Consider the following 16,210-nt stretch of genomic DNA (forward strand, 5'->3'; position numbering starts at 1 on the left):
CTCCTGGAAGATCAATTGAGACAAGCAAAAACTTCTTTATAGTCAAGGTGTCCAGACTGTAAAATAAGCTTACTCCAGAGGTGGTGCAATCACCTACTCTGAAAGTCTTCAAGAGGAGAATAGAGAGTCACCTTGCTGGGATCACCTGAGCCCAAGTTATTTTTCCTGCTTGGTGCAGGGTGCTGGACCCAATGATTTTATGAGATCCTTTCTGACCTTACAATCTATATAATGCAACACACATTTTCCTCCAGTTAAGAAGAGACTAGATACTAGGGGACTAGCACTACGGGCCCCTCTATACATGTTAGCAAAGGCAAGATGGGGTCTAATGTGTAATTCACAATCATACCTCTTGCACATGTGAATGGCAAGAGCCATGATTGTGGGATTGTGCTTTAGATTGGGCCACTGCTGGCTAAGCCTAGCAGGGATTTAGTTTACCACTGGGTCACCCTCATCCCTCCAAATACATCCTTTTCATAAGTACATAGCTAAGCCAGCCTGTAAAGGAAGACAACACCTAAATATCAGCAGCTGAGAACCAGTAACCAGAAAGGAGGTTACTGGGTCTACTATTTATGCTTTAGTACAGTGGAACTACAGAAGAAAAATGAAGCTGATCACTACTATGAAGCCCAATAATTTGTAATATTTAAAAAAGATAGAAAAATTAAACAGTAGAATAATCAAAGTACTTTATCTAAAGTAGTCAAAGTTACATACCCGTTTTAAAAAGTTTCAGCTTTAGTCATTTATCAACACTTTCTAAAAGATGGAGAGAAAAAGTACTAAAAATTTAGACTAAGCAAATCAATGATATTTATCATCATAATGAGCTTAGATAGCAGAAATATATATCCTGATCTGGAAAAGGAAAGAGAAAATAAAGAGAAAAATATTGAATGCAGGACATCCAAGTGCAGACTATTAAGCTATTAGGAAAATAACTCAAAAACCTAAAGCCTTCAATTTAAAAGGAAAACAAATGTTTCTATAATATAGTAATTTAAATATACATGAATCAAAAGTAGTCAGAAACACAAATGTTATTAGTTTTTAATTAGCAAATATTAGAAATAACAACAGAAAGAAAATGGCAAGTTATCAAACTTATTCATGTACATTATCTTACTTCCGTTTCTTCTAAGTCATTAGTTCCAAAGTACTCTGCGCCATAGTGGACAAACCAATGTTAACTGAGTAATAAGAGAAAAAGCACTGCTGTGTATATCGCCAAGATATTATTTGCAAGGAAGAGAATTCTGTATCGCCAGAATGGTAGTATGGTGTCAGCAATGAATTTAACTAAAACTGGGTCCTCGGAACGGCTTTGGAATCAGGGTAGCACCCCCACAAACACTTGGAGCACTCTGATTGGCTGTTACTGTCAACCAATCAGAGCACAAATAAAGTGTTATAGATAGACAGACTTAGGCTTTTATAATATTAGAAAGATACTCTCTAATTCTTTAATAATAAAGGTGTGCATACTTGAATTACATAAGATGATCATGTTCATTAGAGCATACCTTCTGAGACAGTCATAAAAGGGACAGTTTTCAAAAAGATGCATATCCAATTGTACACTCATTTTTTTCCCAAAGTTATTTCATATATACTACATTTTAAAATGCATTGCTAGGGGTAGATCTAGATGTTATTCCAATCACTGCATACCTTTTGTTGCACAATAAAGATATTATTGCTACACATACATAGGGCAGGCTGTCAGGAGGAGGAAAAAAGCACAACAGCTTGTGCTGTTGCTGTTTCTGATCAGCTAAGGGAGCTCTTTCTGGTCAGCAGCATCAGTGATGGATGCCTATACTAAGAAGTCATCCCCCGGGACCCACAGGGGTGCAGTAACAAGCTGGGCAGGGGCGAGGGAAAGAATCTCCTCCAGCTTGTTCCTCCATGCTGCCTGGCCACAATGCAACCTGGGGTCTCCTGTGTAGCAGCAAACAGTCGGGTGAGCAGGGAAAATCCCTTCTACTTCTCCCCACATCCACAAGAAGCTGAAGACACCTGCACAGCCAATTTCTTGTGACTAAAGGAAGGAAGTGGATTTATCCTCCTCTCCCTGCCCCCCCCCCCCCCAGCTTGCTGCTGCCCAGAAGCCCCTAGGGATGTGCTGCAGCCTTGCAGGGTGTCCTTGGCTCTCTGCAATTGTGGGAGTGGGAGTGGATTTCCTCTCCTTCTTTGCTTTTCCTGCCTGGGACACTCAAGGTTGCACTGTGGCTGGGCAGTGTGTCCCTAGCTCCCTGCACATGAGGGGAAGTGTGGGGGAGAAGTAGAGGGGAAGTAGGATGGGTTCCTCCTCTAGTCCCCCATGCTTGTTGGGTCTAGGGTGACCACCCATCCCTAATTTGGTAGGAAAGTCCTGGAATGGGGTTCTTATACCCAGATCCCAGGCCACATAACACCAGGACAGCATTTGTAACAGATTCACGCATTGTGCAGGGATCTGGGTTTTCATGACTGGCTCCAACGTAGCACAGCAGGGGTGGTCCCACTTGCCTGCTCCGTGTTCATGTGGGTGGTAAAGTGGATATGTCTTGTGCTTCATGCTGCTGGGTAGAAGAAATGAACCTGAGGATCAAATCTATGCTGGGACAGGAGTTTTCTCCTTGCTGTTTTCCAGAGATATTTATGGTGGAGTGGAGCAGTGCACCCTGGGATGCTGGGCTGGTAGATAGGTATCACACAATGTATTCCTTACTACACCTGCCAATTAAGGCTGGATACCAACGACATACAAACTTAGTTCATATTTTTGAGGTCTACTTTATAGCTAGTTGAAACTTTTATGGCATGACAGGTACTTTGCATGCACAGCTGGTCTCAATTAATTTTGAAATTAACCAGTTAATTGTGCAATACCTATAACATGTACAGGAGGCCTAAAATCTACAGAGTACAAAATTAGTGATAAGCTAAATTGTTTTTTTTATGTTAAAATGCGCATTTAGAGATATTTACATAAATTCAGGCCGATCTTCTACTTCATGATCAGGTTTCATGTTTTTTCCAAGAAAAACTAAACTGAGCCCACTGGTGGATGGGGGGGACTACTGCCACTGCTGGCCCACTGAGCAACCCTTGTAAAGCCAGCAGGTCAAAGCATTTAAGGGAGCCTAGTGTGAGCTGCAGGCAAGGCAAGGGCCCCCAAGGGGACACTTGCCTGCCTGTACACCAATACTAGGAGTTTGGGGAATAAACAGGAGGAACTTGTCCTCCTGCTCAACACAGACAAAAATTACGATATCATGGGGATTACGGAGACTTGGTGGGACTCCACCCATGACTGGACCACAGGTATAGATGGCTATACCCTGGACAGGAGGGATCGAGTGGACAAAAGGAGCGGAGGTGTAGTTCTCTATGTCAAGGAGAGCTACGCATTCCTACAAGCCAACATCAATACCCAGGGTGGATGACTAGAGACCCTCTGGGTTAAAATCCGCGGGGAACACGGCACAGGGGATACAATGGTGGGAGTCTACTACAGACCTCCTTCCCAGAATCAAGAGATTGACCAGGAGTTTGCCAGGGAATTGGCTGAGGCTGCACACTCCTGGTCCATGGTTGTCATAGGAGACTTCAACTACCCGGACATCTTGTGGGAAGAGCGCTCAGCCAAATCTGAACAGTCGCAAAGTTTCCTCACGTGGATGGATGATCTCTATCTGACTCAAGAAGTCTACGGGCCAACAGGAGGCAAAGCGCTGCTTGACCTGGTACTGGCAACTGGAGACAACCTAATCAGTGACCTCATAATCAAAGGGAAGGTGGGTGACAGTGACCACGACCTGATCACCTTCACCATTCTCTGAAAAGCTGTCAAGTCAGTCAGCAGTACAGAGGTCCTTGACTTCAGGAGGGCTGACTTTGACAAGCTCAGGAGACTTGTCGGTGAGCCCTAAGGGACAACAACTCCAAGGGGAGGGGAGTCCAGGAAGAGTGGCTGCTCCTCAAGGGAGCAAACCTAGATGCACAAGCTAAGGCTATTCCATCTCACAGGAAAGGCAGCAAGAGGGCACAGCAGCCCCCTTAGCTCAACAAGGAAACAGCAGTCCTCCTGCATCTAAAAAGACAGACCTACAAAGGACAGAGGATGGGCTCCATCTCCAAGGAGGAATATACTGCACTGGTCTGGACCTGCAGGGAGCGAACCAGGAAAGCCAAGGCTGTGATGGAACTCCAACTGGCTACAAGTATCAAGAACAATAAAAAGTCCTTTTTTTAGATATGTGGGGAGCTGAAGGAAAAGTAAAGGCAACGTTGGACCCCTGCTAAACCAGAAGGGAGAACTGACAACCGACGCCCAGGAAAAAGCCAACTTACTAAATGGTACTTTGCATTGGTCTATCACAAGTCCCATAGGACACCTCTGCCCATTATGGGACAGGAACACCTGAGTGAGGGTGATTCCTTGCCCTCATGAAGGAACCCCTTGAGAAGCTGGACACCTTGAAGTCAGCCGGCCCTGACAATTTATACCCCAGAGTACTCATGGAGCTGGCCTACATCATAGCTCTGCCCCTGGCATGGATCTTCAAGAGCTCCTGGTGCTCTGGTGAAGTGCCCAATGATTGGAAGAAGGCCAATGTGGTGCCTATCTTCAAGAAAGGGAAGAAAGTGGATCTGGCAAACTACAGGCCCATCACCTGACTTCTGAAGCAGTCTTCCAGGAGTTTGTGGCCATTACTCCTGGTTTTCCCCAAGACTGCCCTGGTGAATAGTTGTTTGCTGAACCATTTATGTATTCCCCTGATGTAGCAGTATTCTGCTACTGAGTCTCCTCTCAGCCTTCTCTCTTTTTAGGCTGAAGAGGTCCAAGTTTTTCAGCCTCTCCTTGTATGGCTTGTTTTGCAAGTCCCTGATCATATGTGGCACCCAGAACTGGACACAGTGCTCCAGCTGTGGTCTCACCAGTGCAGAGTACAGTGGGAGTATCACTTCCTTGGTTTTGCATGAGATGCAACAGTTAATGCATGCCAGCATGTTGTTTGCCCTGCTGGCTACAGCATTGCACTGCCGGCTCATGTTCAGGTGATGGTTGATCACTAGCCCTAGGTCTCTTTTGGCCATGGTGCAAGTCAAATTGTTGCTACCAAGCCTGTATGTATGTTGGGAATGGTTTGCCCCCTGATGGAGCACCTTACACTCCTGAAGTGTTGAACTGGTGAACCCAACTCTCCAGCCTGTCATGGTCTGCCTGTATCTACAAACTATCTTCTGGCATGACTACGCTCCTCCATAACTTGGTGTCGTCTGCAAACTTGGCTAGCGAGCTTTTCACCCCCACATTGAAATCATTGATAAAGATGTTGAAAAGCACTGGTTCAAGCATAAAAAGTGTGGCAGTTGGTGATGATTTTAGAACTGCAATTAATACTCAGTGTGTGTTGAATCTAAACAAATTAACCCTGAACTGTGAAAATCTGAAAGTTGACATAGGAATCTTAAGAACTATGTTCAATCTGGCCTTTCTCTCTTATTGGAACAGAACATCAGAACTAGTTTTCCCAGCAGGAGGACTACCACTACCATAGGCAACTTCCATTAACTCATTGACCCATCTTAATTTCAATAGAATCAAAGCTCTAAGGAGATATTGATTCTATTGGCTACTACCACTGAAACACTGGCAACAAATATGCTGTTCTTCTTTACTGACCCAGCAAAATAACATAATCCTTTAATGATAAATAATGGAAACAGTAGAATAGTAATGAGAATCTTCAAGGATAACATCATCATCAGAAGAAAAACTACAACAAATCAATTCACCCTCTCATTCATAGTAGAGGTCAATGTTTCCTCTAAGGTGTAGCTCTCTGTGAGCATGCCGCTTTGGTTCATTCCCAAATTGGTTTCAAAGTTCTTCACAGTGTGTTTCTCTGAATAAGGCCCCCTCGCCCCCCCAAAAAAACCCCCAATAGGAATAAAGTTGGAAATCCTGTCACATGCATCTCTCACCAACACACACACAAGTCAAATGACAAACCAATCCAAATGGAGCAGATTCAGTCAAATATTCTGATGTTACAAAAGTTTACATTTCCTTCAGAAATGAAAATTTGTCATTCCCCGCAAGGCCTGCCTGCCCAATCTCAATATAGGAAAAACACCTGCAAACTCCAACATGCTGGAAACATGGGACATTTATCACTCGCTCAGCTCGGCACCACTAATCCTGCACAGGTGGCTCCCCTTCCTGATTTCCACCAGTGCCTCATGTGGGAGGAGAATCAGGTTTCACCTGCTTTATTCTCTTCTCTTCTGAGATCATGTCAGAGCACCCGACCTGCAAGCCTGGAATTCCAACTCTCTCACCCCATCAGCTCAGCATCCCACCAGCATCCCTGCCTCCTTGCTTCAGCCCAGAGCATTGGGTACCATTTGCAGGGGGTCACTTCCCCATCTGCATTCAGGACTCCCCAGCCCAAGCCCCCGTCCCCACTTCAGGGAGTGAGGAGGCACATGGCATCAGGGCTGGAGAGTGGAGCAGTTCCCTGGAGCCAGTGGAGCTGGCTCTGCCCTGTCCCTGCCCGAACCCCAGCCCGCCCCACCTCAGGGAGGAGCTGTTGTCTCACTGACACGAGGAGTGAGCTTACCACTGGTAAGTGTCCTGTGCCAGCACCAGTGCCTCCGCTGCACTCTGCACCTAAAGTTTACAGGAAGCTGCATCCCAGCTCCTCTCTGGGCAGGTGTGCAGCATTAAAGAATTACTGCACGGTAAGATTTTTTATTGTGTGGCACTGTGCACATGCACAGCTTAGAGAGAACCTTGGTAGAGGTTAATCTACTAGATTTACATCCTCCTCTTACAGAAGCCATAGGCAACACATACACCATGCAAATCCCTAGGTTTAACTTTGAAGAAAACCTCACAGGATTTCTTGGTGGCTAATATGTACTAGAAGTGTACAAAATGGGCCGTATTCAATTCAGATTTGGATTCAACCTGAATTGGGGACAGTGATTTCATCTGTTGATTCAGATCCCTGTCCCCAATTTGATTTGGCCAAATCCAAATCTAAAGATTTGATGCTGATTCGGCCAATCTGCAATTCAGCCATAGACACAGCTTTAAATATTTTTTATACATACCTTGAGGTACCAGGTGTGGCCTGGGAATGCTGCGATGCTGGGGTGGATGGTGTGTCCCACAGGAGCGTGGGGGGGGGGGCCACCTGCATCCTCAGTGGTGAATCCAGAAGTGAATTGGAAGTACTTCTGGTCCACTTCCAAGTCTGCTGGGGAGCGTCCTGTTCCCCCTGCCCCCCCATGTCCGCCTGGCTTGGTAATCAGCCACAGGGGGATCCCGAGTGCCCCCCCAGACCCAGTCACTGAGCCAGGGGGGTGGGCCCACGCACTCCCTGACAGACCCAGAAATGGACCAGATGTGCTTCTGGTTTACTTCTGGGTCTGCTGCTGAGCACACTGGGGACCCCCCCCCACTCCTATGGGATGCTCCATCCACCCCACAATTCACAAGACCCCTGGTACCTCAAAGTATATAGAAAAAACATTTAAAGCTGCATCTATGTCCGAATCATCAAATCTGTCCTAATCTCTCCAAATAGATTTGGAGGGTTCCAATTTGACTTGGAGAGATTAAAGGGTCTCCTGATTCAATTCAGATTCAGAGATTTGACCACCAAATCATGCCAAACCTCTGCCAAATCAGATCAGTGACCAAAGCTTTGCCCAGCCCTAATATGTATACAAAGCAAAAGGCAGCAACTGCCCAAGCCACCATTCCCCTCTGCAGTGTTCCCCTCCACAGACAGAGGCAGATAATTGTGCTTTTAGACACACCACTCCATCCTAATCACAGCAATAGTTGGAAAGGGCAAATTCAGATGTAATGAATTGTAGCACCTGCAATAGGGGCAGAGGTGGGAATAGAGAGCAGGCTGTAGAAGGAGGTGGTGCAGAGGGGACAAGCACCACAGTGCATGGTGAAGATGACAGGCAGAGCTATATGCCACTGAACTCTCACCCTCCATTCCCACTGCCCCATGCCATGCAATTTTGAGATTAATCCAATCACTTTGCCAGCTGAATTCAGCCCAGGGGCTGTAGGTTGCTAAGGCATGCCATAGAACACGATCTGGTCCTAAATAACACCAACTTCAGTAAACAAAGCATAGGGAGCTTACTTTTGCCAAGATGATGACTGGACAGATACAGAAGTTCAGAAAGTAGAATTCCATTTTTGAACTAGTGACATAAAGCAGTTATGCCTGAAATACAATGATAAAAACACTATTGTGTGGTTTCCAAGCAGTACTCTTTCAGTGACTGGCACAGTTTTATAAATCAACAAGTAATGCTTATAACATGAAAATTTAACTTAAGACATGTAAAGGCTATGTTCTTTGCACCTTCTACATGCACAATAAACATTCTTCTATTTAAACTTGCTGCAAACGTACTATAGGTGATTATGCTTAAAACAGTAGCCCTATTGGCTCTGTTGTACTAACTGTATTAAAGAGTTTTTCTCTTTAAAGATGAAAATGCAAAGTGAACAGATATTGTGTGGAAGATTAGTATAAATAACATTTACTTATCTTTACTTAACTATTTTCTAACTAAGGAGGTTGCTGGAATCTAATAAAAGAACGCAGGGGCTAAGATTTACATGTTCCTAAATTTTAATCCCAGCCTTGCCATTCTTCTACTTTGTGTAGCCCACTTAATTTCCTGGAACTGTTATTTCTTCATCTATAAAATGAGGATAAATAATACTAGCCGCATGAGGCCATTGCAAAAATTATAGATGTTGAAATAAGGCCTCAACATTTGTACATAGCTTGATTACATTATTTTCTGAAGTGATAATACAACTTAGACAAACACTATTTATTCAATAGAAATTACAATTCCCTTATTATTTCAGCATATTTTATAAACAACAAAAAATCAGCAGCCATTCAAATATTTTTACACGCAGTCTTCAGTTCTTAGATGAGTCTCAAACGCATAGTGCAAAACAGATAGAATATGTGATAATAGTTCGAGTACAAAGACATTCAAAGGTAATGCATTTTAAGTGAGTTAACATTCATTACAGAAGTTATGTTTAAGTTAAATAATTTTGGCATTCAAATCATGTACATATGTGAATGTATACAGAAAACAGTAGAAGATGATTCCAGAGTCTTAAGGAACATCAGTTTAACCACAATTAAGGAGTAAATGTTCAGCTTTTTGTTTCCCTCCATGTAAACAATGTTACATTTTAATTTTAGTATCCTTTACAGCAATTGTACAGATACCGTACCACTTGCAAGCTCCTTCCTAAATAAGGTAGGACTTTCTTGAAGTATTTAGTAAAGTTAAAATGAGAAAAGTTATTCTCTTATTTGGGTCACTCATCTCAGTGCACCTTATACTACTTTAATTCCATTCATGGTATAGGAGAAATTCTGCATTGCAGTGACTCTCAGCCTTAGCGATGTTATACAAGATGGGATGCAATTAGTGCATAATTTACACACCAAAAATAATTTGAGAGTAAATGAATTATTGTAAACTGTGAATTCAGGAATAGCCTCAGACAGATAAAGTGAACACTTGCATCAACTTCCCTGGAGCAGAAGATAAGCCCTGATCCAGAAAAGCATTTAAGAATGTACTTAGTAGCTTTAAGCAATGGTTGTAGTCAACAAAACTTCAGTTCATGTTAAAAAGCTTTTTAAACACATTCCTTAATAACTGAGAAGACCTGAATTGGTGCTAACACTACCACCAATAGTGCACTGGGAAAATAAGTGTGTGTAAACTTGCTTTATATTTAAGAATGGGTCAGATGGTGCTTTAGTGCAAAGTGAGCAAGAGAAGAATTCTTCACTATATTCCATAACACTATTAAAAATAAAACCACACTAAATATTGTAATTATTCAATATCTCTTTGCAGCATATGCAGATTAACAAGGAACTTTAGTACAGATGACAATTTCTCCAATATCATTTGTGCAGTGCTAAGCACCATGAGAAGTAACTGATGTCACAGCAGTTGTTGTGGCATCCATTAACATCAGTGAAAGGCAGCATGCAGATTTCTATTATCACAAAATATGGTAATGGTTTAAAAAAGGGGGAGAAAAATACAGAAAATATTTTTTCAATTTAAATGTTTTACTATTTCATGCCATCTATTTTGATGGTGTACAGAAAATGTCCCTCCAGTGCTCATAAAAGATGCAAGATGGATAATCTAGGAATACAAAGCTTTTCTTTAGCCTCTAAATAGGCTACAGAGGAGATTGAAGCAGTTTAAGCTTTTAAAGTGCCTCAAAATCAGTGTATTGTTCAACCTTGATTTGGTAGGACCACCTCTAAAAGTTGAAAGGAGGGGTTATTCTCCATTCTTATTTAATATTTGGTTATTCTGTGATGGATGAATTAGTGGCAATTTTATGGGTGTTTTTATGAAAGAACCATCTGTTCATTAGAAAATTTGTTTTGCATTTGATTATAGAACAGCCATCAGGTAGCAACCTGTATCAGTTGCAAAGCAACCACATTCAAAAGAGTGACTTTAGAGATGAAAGGTTGCACCCTTGCACTCCTAATAGGATAATCAACCCATCACCTAGAAAGTTTCCCTTAAATTTATTTCAGTCTGCTGAGCAGATAGAAGATACCATAAACAAATACAGAAGTCAAGATGAGGCTGCTTGAAAAACTGGCATTTGTCTCCTTTTGTTTTTATTTCTTCCACAATGTTCCCCTTCCCTTACTTGTAAACAAACAACTTTGATATGTATTATATAGAAAGAGTTTAGATGTACTAGAGCTAACACCTTGATTTCTTGTTGTTTTGTTTTACTGAGATGACTATGTCAGACACCATGTGTATGTAAACAAATATACTTTATATTTTTACAAATACCTAAAATACATACATTTTCATCAAATTTGATGATGTGTTACTTATTTTTATCTAGTGTTAGACAACTACAAAAAATAAAGTTCTTGGCTAATGCAGTGTATTTTGGCCTGTCTTTCTTCCTCTCCTCCCCCACTAAATTTTGTCTACTTCTCAGCCTAGAAACAACATACACAGTAGTTAAGAGTGCTTAAAATAATTACTTTTAACTTAAATGCTGCACTTAAAAATGATGAATGAAATCAAAGCATCTATCAAGTAAATGGAAAGAAAAATATTCCAGCAACTTCAAATTTGCACATTTCATTCATGGAATTTTATAAATTCAAAACTTTCAAAAGCTCTTAATTTAAATCTATATTATATCACGCATCATCTACATAATTATCATTCTTAAACCAAGAGCTGTGTATAAACAACTGTATAGTCTCTACACTGTAGAAATTGTACACACAGTTAAAAAATAAAAACACAGCTATTTGTCATATGAAAAAATCAGGTTTTTGACCATCCAAGTCTTAGAAAAATCAAATGTAGGTTTCTTCTGGAAGGACTTTGTTTTTCTGCAGAACTGTTGTTAGTTCCTGAATAACATCCGATGGTAATTTGTTATCTGGTTCCAAATTAGATTGGTTTTTTTTGTTCTTTTTCTTCGCTGCCTTTGCCTCTTTAAAATGTTTTTGGTGAAAGTCAGTTACGTTGGCACCTGTGTCCTCAACGAAGATCAAGTTCCGATGCTTCTTTGCATGATTTTGCACTGTGTCCTCTTTTCGTTCCAGGCACTGTGCCACTATAGATGCTTTTTCTTTTAGGTTCTTTTTTTCTTCCATTAAGTCATTTTCATGTTGCTTATTGAGCATTAGCTTTCCAGATTCCAATTTTATATCCTGAACAAACAAGGACAGAGAAATAAAATGGTTCAAATTAACGCAGTATTCAATAATATTTAGATTGCAATTTTTGCTCATTAGGTTTACATAACAGCTTACAAGAAAATCAATTTTGTTGAAGAGCTGCAGCAGCATAGCTGATCGTTCTGAATTTCTACAATTTATGTTCTTATGATTTAATAGGCAGTTCTTACTTATTTTCCATGTAAATTATACATCTGAACACGGAAATAATCTTTAGACTACCAAATTAAACACACTGAATCATTGGAATATAGACATTTATTTTCATATACTCAGAAAATCTGTTTTTCAACCTAGCATTTTAGACTTAATTTTAACGTTGTACACCAGCAAAACCTGGCACATTACTTATATAACTTAGAAAAGCAGGCAGCTAATATTGATAATATTGCAACAGCTTTGATTACTTACCAGGTGATCCAGCTGGATACATATAAACATTTTTTACATTTTTAATGCCTTATTTTAATTCCTAAAAGCAAACTGAGTCAACTACTTGCATAAAAAAAATCCACCAAGGACAAACTCTTAGAAAGAAGCTCTTTGTTCTTTTTAAGTACAAAAAGGTCTCCCTGATAACAGAATGAGCTGGATGTTTGTCACAAACGTTTTGGCAGAGGACCCCCAGAGCCCTAGGTTTCTCTCCTCTACTCTACCACTTGTCCCAAGGAACTGACTGAGGTTGCCCTGGGATAGTTCCCTGAGCAGGGCGATCCCTGGGTTGGGGGGAGCAAACTGGGGTGACTGCCTTGGGCCTGCGCTTTGGGGGGCCCTGTGGAGCTGGGCAGAGTGGCTGCAGTGACTCTGCCACCAGCTTCGTGTCTAGCCATTCACTCCTCTTCCCCCCACCGCTGCTGCCAATGGTGGTGGCAGCTTCTTCTGGTCCAGGCCATGTGGGATTGGGGAGGGGGCAGGGCCCCACATGCGCTGATTTACCCTGGGCCCCACACCCTGCTTGGGTTGCCTCTGTCCCTGAGCCACAAACTTCAGCCTCACTGCTCTTACACTGGACCCAACAGCTGCCTAGGCAGCTTCCCCTTTGGGTTATGAAAAAAAATGTAGGTCCCTCTTTTCGTTGAAAGGGCTAGCCTGTTTTAGTGCTTGGCCAAAGGTCACTCCATTCACAGAAAACCAGTAAGATGACAAAACAACAAAAGAATTAGGATACAAGAACAAGAAGATAGGAGGGAAGAACAACAAAACAATAGAGGGTAGAAGAACTATACAAGCAAAACTGAACATGTTTGAAGACAGAAAAACAAAATAAACATAGCTTCTTACTGTCTCATCTTGGTTATACCCTAGGCTTCTGGAGACCTCTGGCAGTGTTTTTAGAGATCAGCCTTCCTGCTGATACTACCAGCCATGGCTTAGTGCCTGGGACACTTCTACACCTTCAGAAAAACCTAAAACACCATGATTCTGTCCTACCTAGACTGTAATAAGCCCCCAAAGCTAGCACTCCTTGCTCCAACCCTTCAGCATTACTTTAATTGCTTGCAAGTCAACAGAATCCTCCAATTTCCCCCCCCACCAAGGTAAGGTATCTCAAAGTCCTCTGGCTGGCAGGTACGCCTTTTCTATAGAGGAGTTGAGTTTCCCATTACACACAGACAATGTCTTGGGTCTGTGCTCAATACCTCACTTGATAATCTTCTAGTTTCATCATAAAATTACAACTGTAGATTTATATCAAATACTGCAATACATACAGATATGAAAATGACCATACTGAATCCAGCTTCAGAATAGCAACAAATATGAGACTAAACACCACAGAATAAGTCTGATTTGGGAGAATACCCATGCATGCCACATGCTGAATCCCAGAGATAACTTGGTTTTGGGGTGAATTTGTGACAGTGCTGCTATGTTCAGACATAGGGCACAAGATCATACAATTCCTCAAATAAATACCAACATCTTTATTTTGTGACACTGGCCTCATTCATCTGGTCAATTAACTGTGAGCACCCTGCTAGAGGGAAGAAGATGAGTGCACCACTTTCAACAGGACATATCTTGCGTCTCTTTTGCAATCTTCCCAAGGACCACAACCTTGATGTGGTGGAGGGCTTTCTGTGCTACACCAAGCATCTTGAGTGATGCTGTCTACAGTCTTGTACTCCTGATAGGGCGACTGATGGCAATAAGCTCATGAGTGAGACTTCCAGACTAATAAAGTTCTAAAACTAAAAAAAAAAAGGCATCTGGAACTGGAACCCTTAGTCGCATGCTTACACAGAGGTGACTGTGTATGTTTGTTTTGTACTTGGAACTGAGACAGGTAGGCAATTGGTAAATTGCTATTCTGACTGAGCAGACCCATTTAGGATCCACTCTGCTCAACCCATATGGGAAGGGGACTAGAAAAGGTGCCCTAAACAGTAGGGGTGTGCGAAACAGGCCATATTCCATTTGGATTCAGATTCGGCCTGAGTCAGAGACAGTGATTTGATTAGTTGATTCAGATCACTGTCCCAATTCGATTCAGCCAAATCTGAATCTAAAGATTCGATGCTGATTCAGAAACAAACAAACAAACAAACAAACAAACAAACAAACAAACAAACCAGTGATTTGACCATAGATGCAACTTTAAATATTTTTTCTACATACCTCGAGGTACCAGGTGCATCTCATGAATGCTGCAATGGTAGGGCGGATGAAGTATGCTTGGCAGCAAACCGAGAAGTGGACATTCCAGTCCACCACCAAGTGTGCAGGGGACCCCCCTCACCCCATTGGCTTGGCGACTGGTGGTAGCAGGGCCCCCCCCCAGACCCAGGAGGCACCAGTGACCAAGCTGGGGAGTTCCCCACATGCTTCCTGGCAGACCCATAAGTGGATCAAAAGCGGTTCTGGTCCACTTCCAGTCTACTGCTGAGCATGCTGGGGACCGCTCCCCCCATGCTTCCATCCGCTCCAGCATCTCAGCATTCACAACCCACTTGGTACCTTGAGGTATGTAGAAAAAACATTTAAAGCTATCTATGTCCAAACCATCAAATCGTTCCAAATCTCTCCAAATAAATTCAGACAGTTCTGATTCGATTTGGAGAGATTTGATTCAGATTGCTGTCCCATGTGCACAGTGATTAAGTCCTGGATCCTGGCATCCCTCCTCCTGGCTATGCACACTGAAATTGGGCCTTGGGACTGGCTCTGTGTGCTGGGATTGGTTCACTACCTAGCATTCAGAGCCTAGGGCTCCCCATGAGTCTAGAAGTTTGGCAGTAGGGGAGCAGTGCCACCACATCCCCCTGCCAAATTTCTGGACCAATGGGGAGCCCAACCAGGTTGGATGACAAGGCTCCAGGGGCCAGATTTGGCCCACTGGCCATGGATTGAGTACCCCTGCTCTAAAGTAACAGAGCTGTGACTGTGTGTGGTAGTCTGATACATGGGGTAAAGTCACAACTGAAGCACAGGGTCTTGACATTCTCACACAGGCTAGAATTTTTTAATATGGCAATAAGCACACCTTCAACTTCTGTAATCTCTTACATATTACATTATCAAAAGTTCTATTGATAACAATTTTGTTTTTGTTGAAAATCTGCTCCTTGATACCCCTCTGTAATGACTACAGGTTATTCCATTGTGCTATGTAAAGCATTCAGGTGTGCAGGGGAATTAAGAAAATGTCCCAAAATGTGATGAGTGGGCTAGTTCCACTCTATCTAATATCTGTGGACATTTTCATACATATTAAGAAATTCTTCCAAGTGCTTCTACAAGCAAAACAGTAATGAGAACAGCATTTGTTGGTCACTTGTTTTCAATTAATAGTCTTGATGGCCCTGAAAATTTACCTTGTACATCAATATACATAAAACAATTTTCATAGGATATTTCTTAGGGATCTTTAAGTATTCTGAGTATTCTGTTTTGATCAAATGCTGCAGTAATATGTTTTGAGTGCCTTTTAAACGTCAGCAAGCCATAAAATTAAATTGCATTCTTGAAATTTAATCTAGGGAAATACAGTTCCATTTAAAACATTTAGAAAACCAAGTTTAAATTTTGCATCTTTTGACATAAAATATTGTTTACCTTTCATATATATATATATATATATATATATCTTTTGCTCTACTGAGTACTGTGGGCTCTCTTTTTTCCAGAATTTCTCCATATGAATATGCAAATAGGTCTAAGGTAGCAATCACCTTTGGAAAGTATCTATTGCTCTGCAATAATTTAATATACTATTTTACACACACGCTCATGCATACCCATGCACCCACACATTCTTAAGCCTATTTTCTCATTACCTTTACATTTTAATTTAAACAAACATGTTTAAAACTTATTTTTTGCCACTTCCTTTCTTAGTTCATGTAAGAATAAAATTCCTTCAAGTAAAAACCAGTGAAATT

The 16,210-nt window shown here is 41.8% G+C and overlaps 1 protein-coding gene across 2 annotated transcripts in view; it reads right to left on the minus strand.

Moving 5' to 3' along the window:
* Window positions 1-8,865: 8,865 nt before the first annotated feature.
* The window catches only part of ARAP2 (ArfGAP with RhoGAP domain, ankyrin repeat and PH domain 2), a 214,050-nt gene continuing 206,705 nt past the window's right edge, over window positions 8,866-16,210 (minus strand). For both annotated transcript variants that reach the window (XM_019553196.1, XM_019553195.1), the window contains exon 33: window positions 8,866-11,801. In XM_019553196.1, coding sequence (XP_019408741.1) covers window positions 11,442-11,801 — 360 coding nt within the window. In that variant the 3' untranslated portion in view covers window positions 8,866-11,441. The remainder of the gene's footprint in view (window positions 11,802-16,210) is intronic.

This window comes from Crocodylus porosus, unplaced genomic scaffold (assembly GCF_001723895.1).
Source record: "Crocodylus porosus isolate Cpor-Errol unplaced genomic scaffold, CroPor_comp1, whole genome shotgun sequence".
NCBI classification, from domain to species: domain Eukaryota; kingdom Metazoa; phylum Chordata; order Crocodylia; family Crocodylidae; genus Crocodylus; species Crocodylus porosus.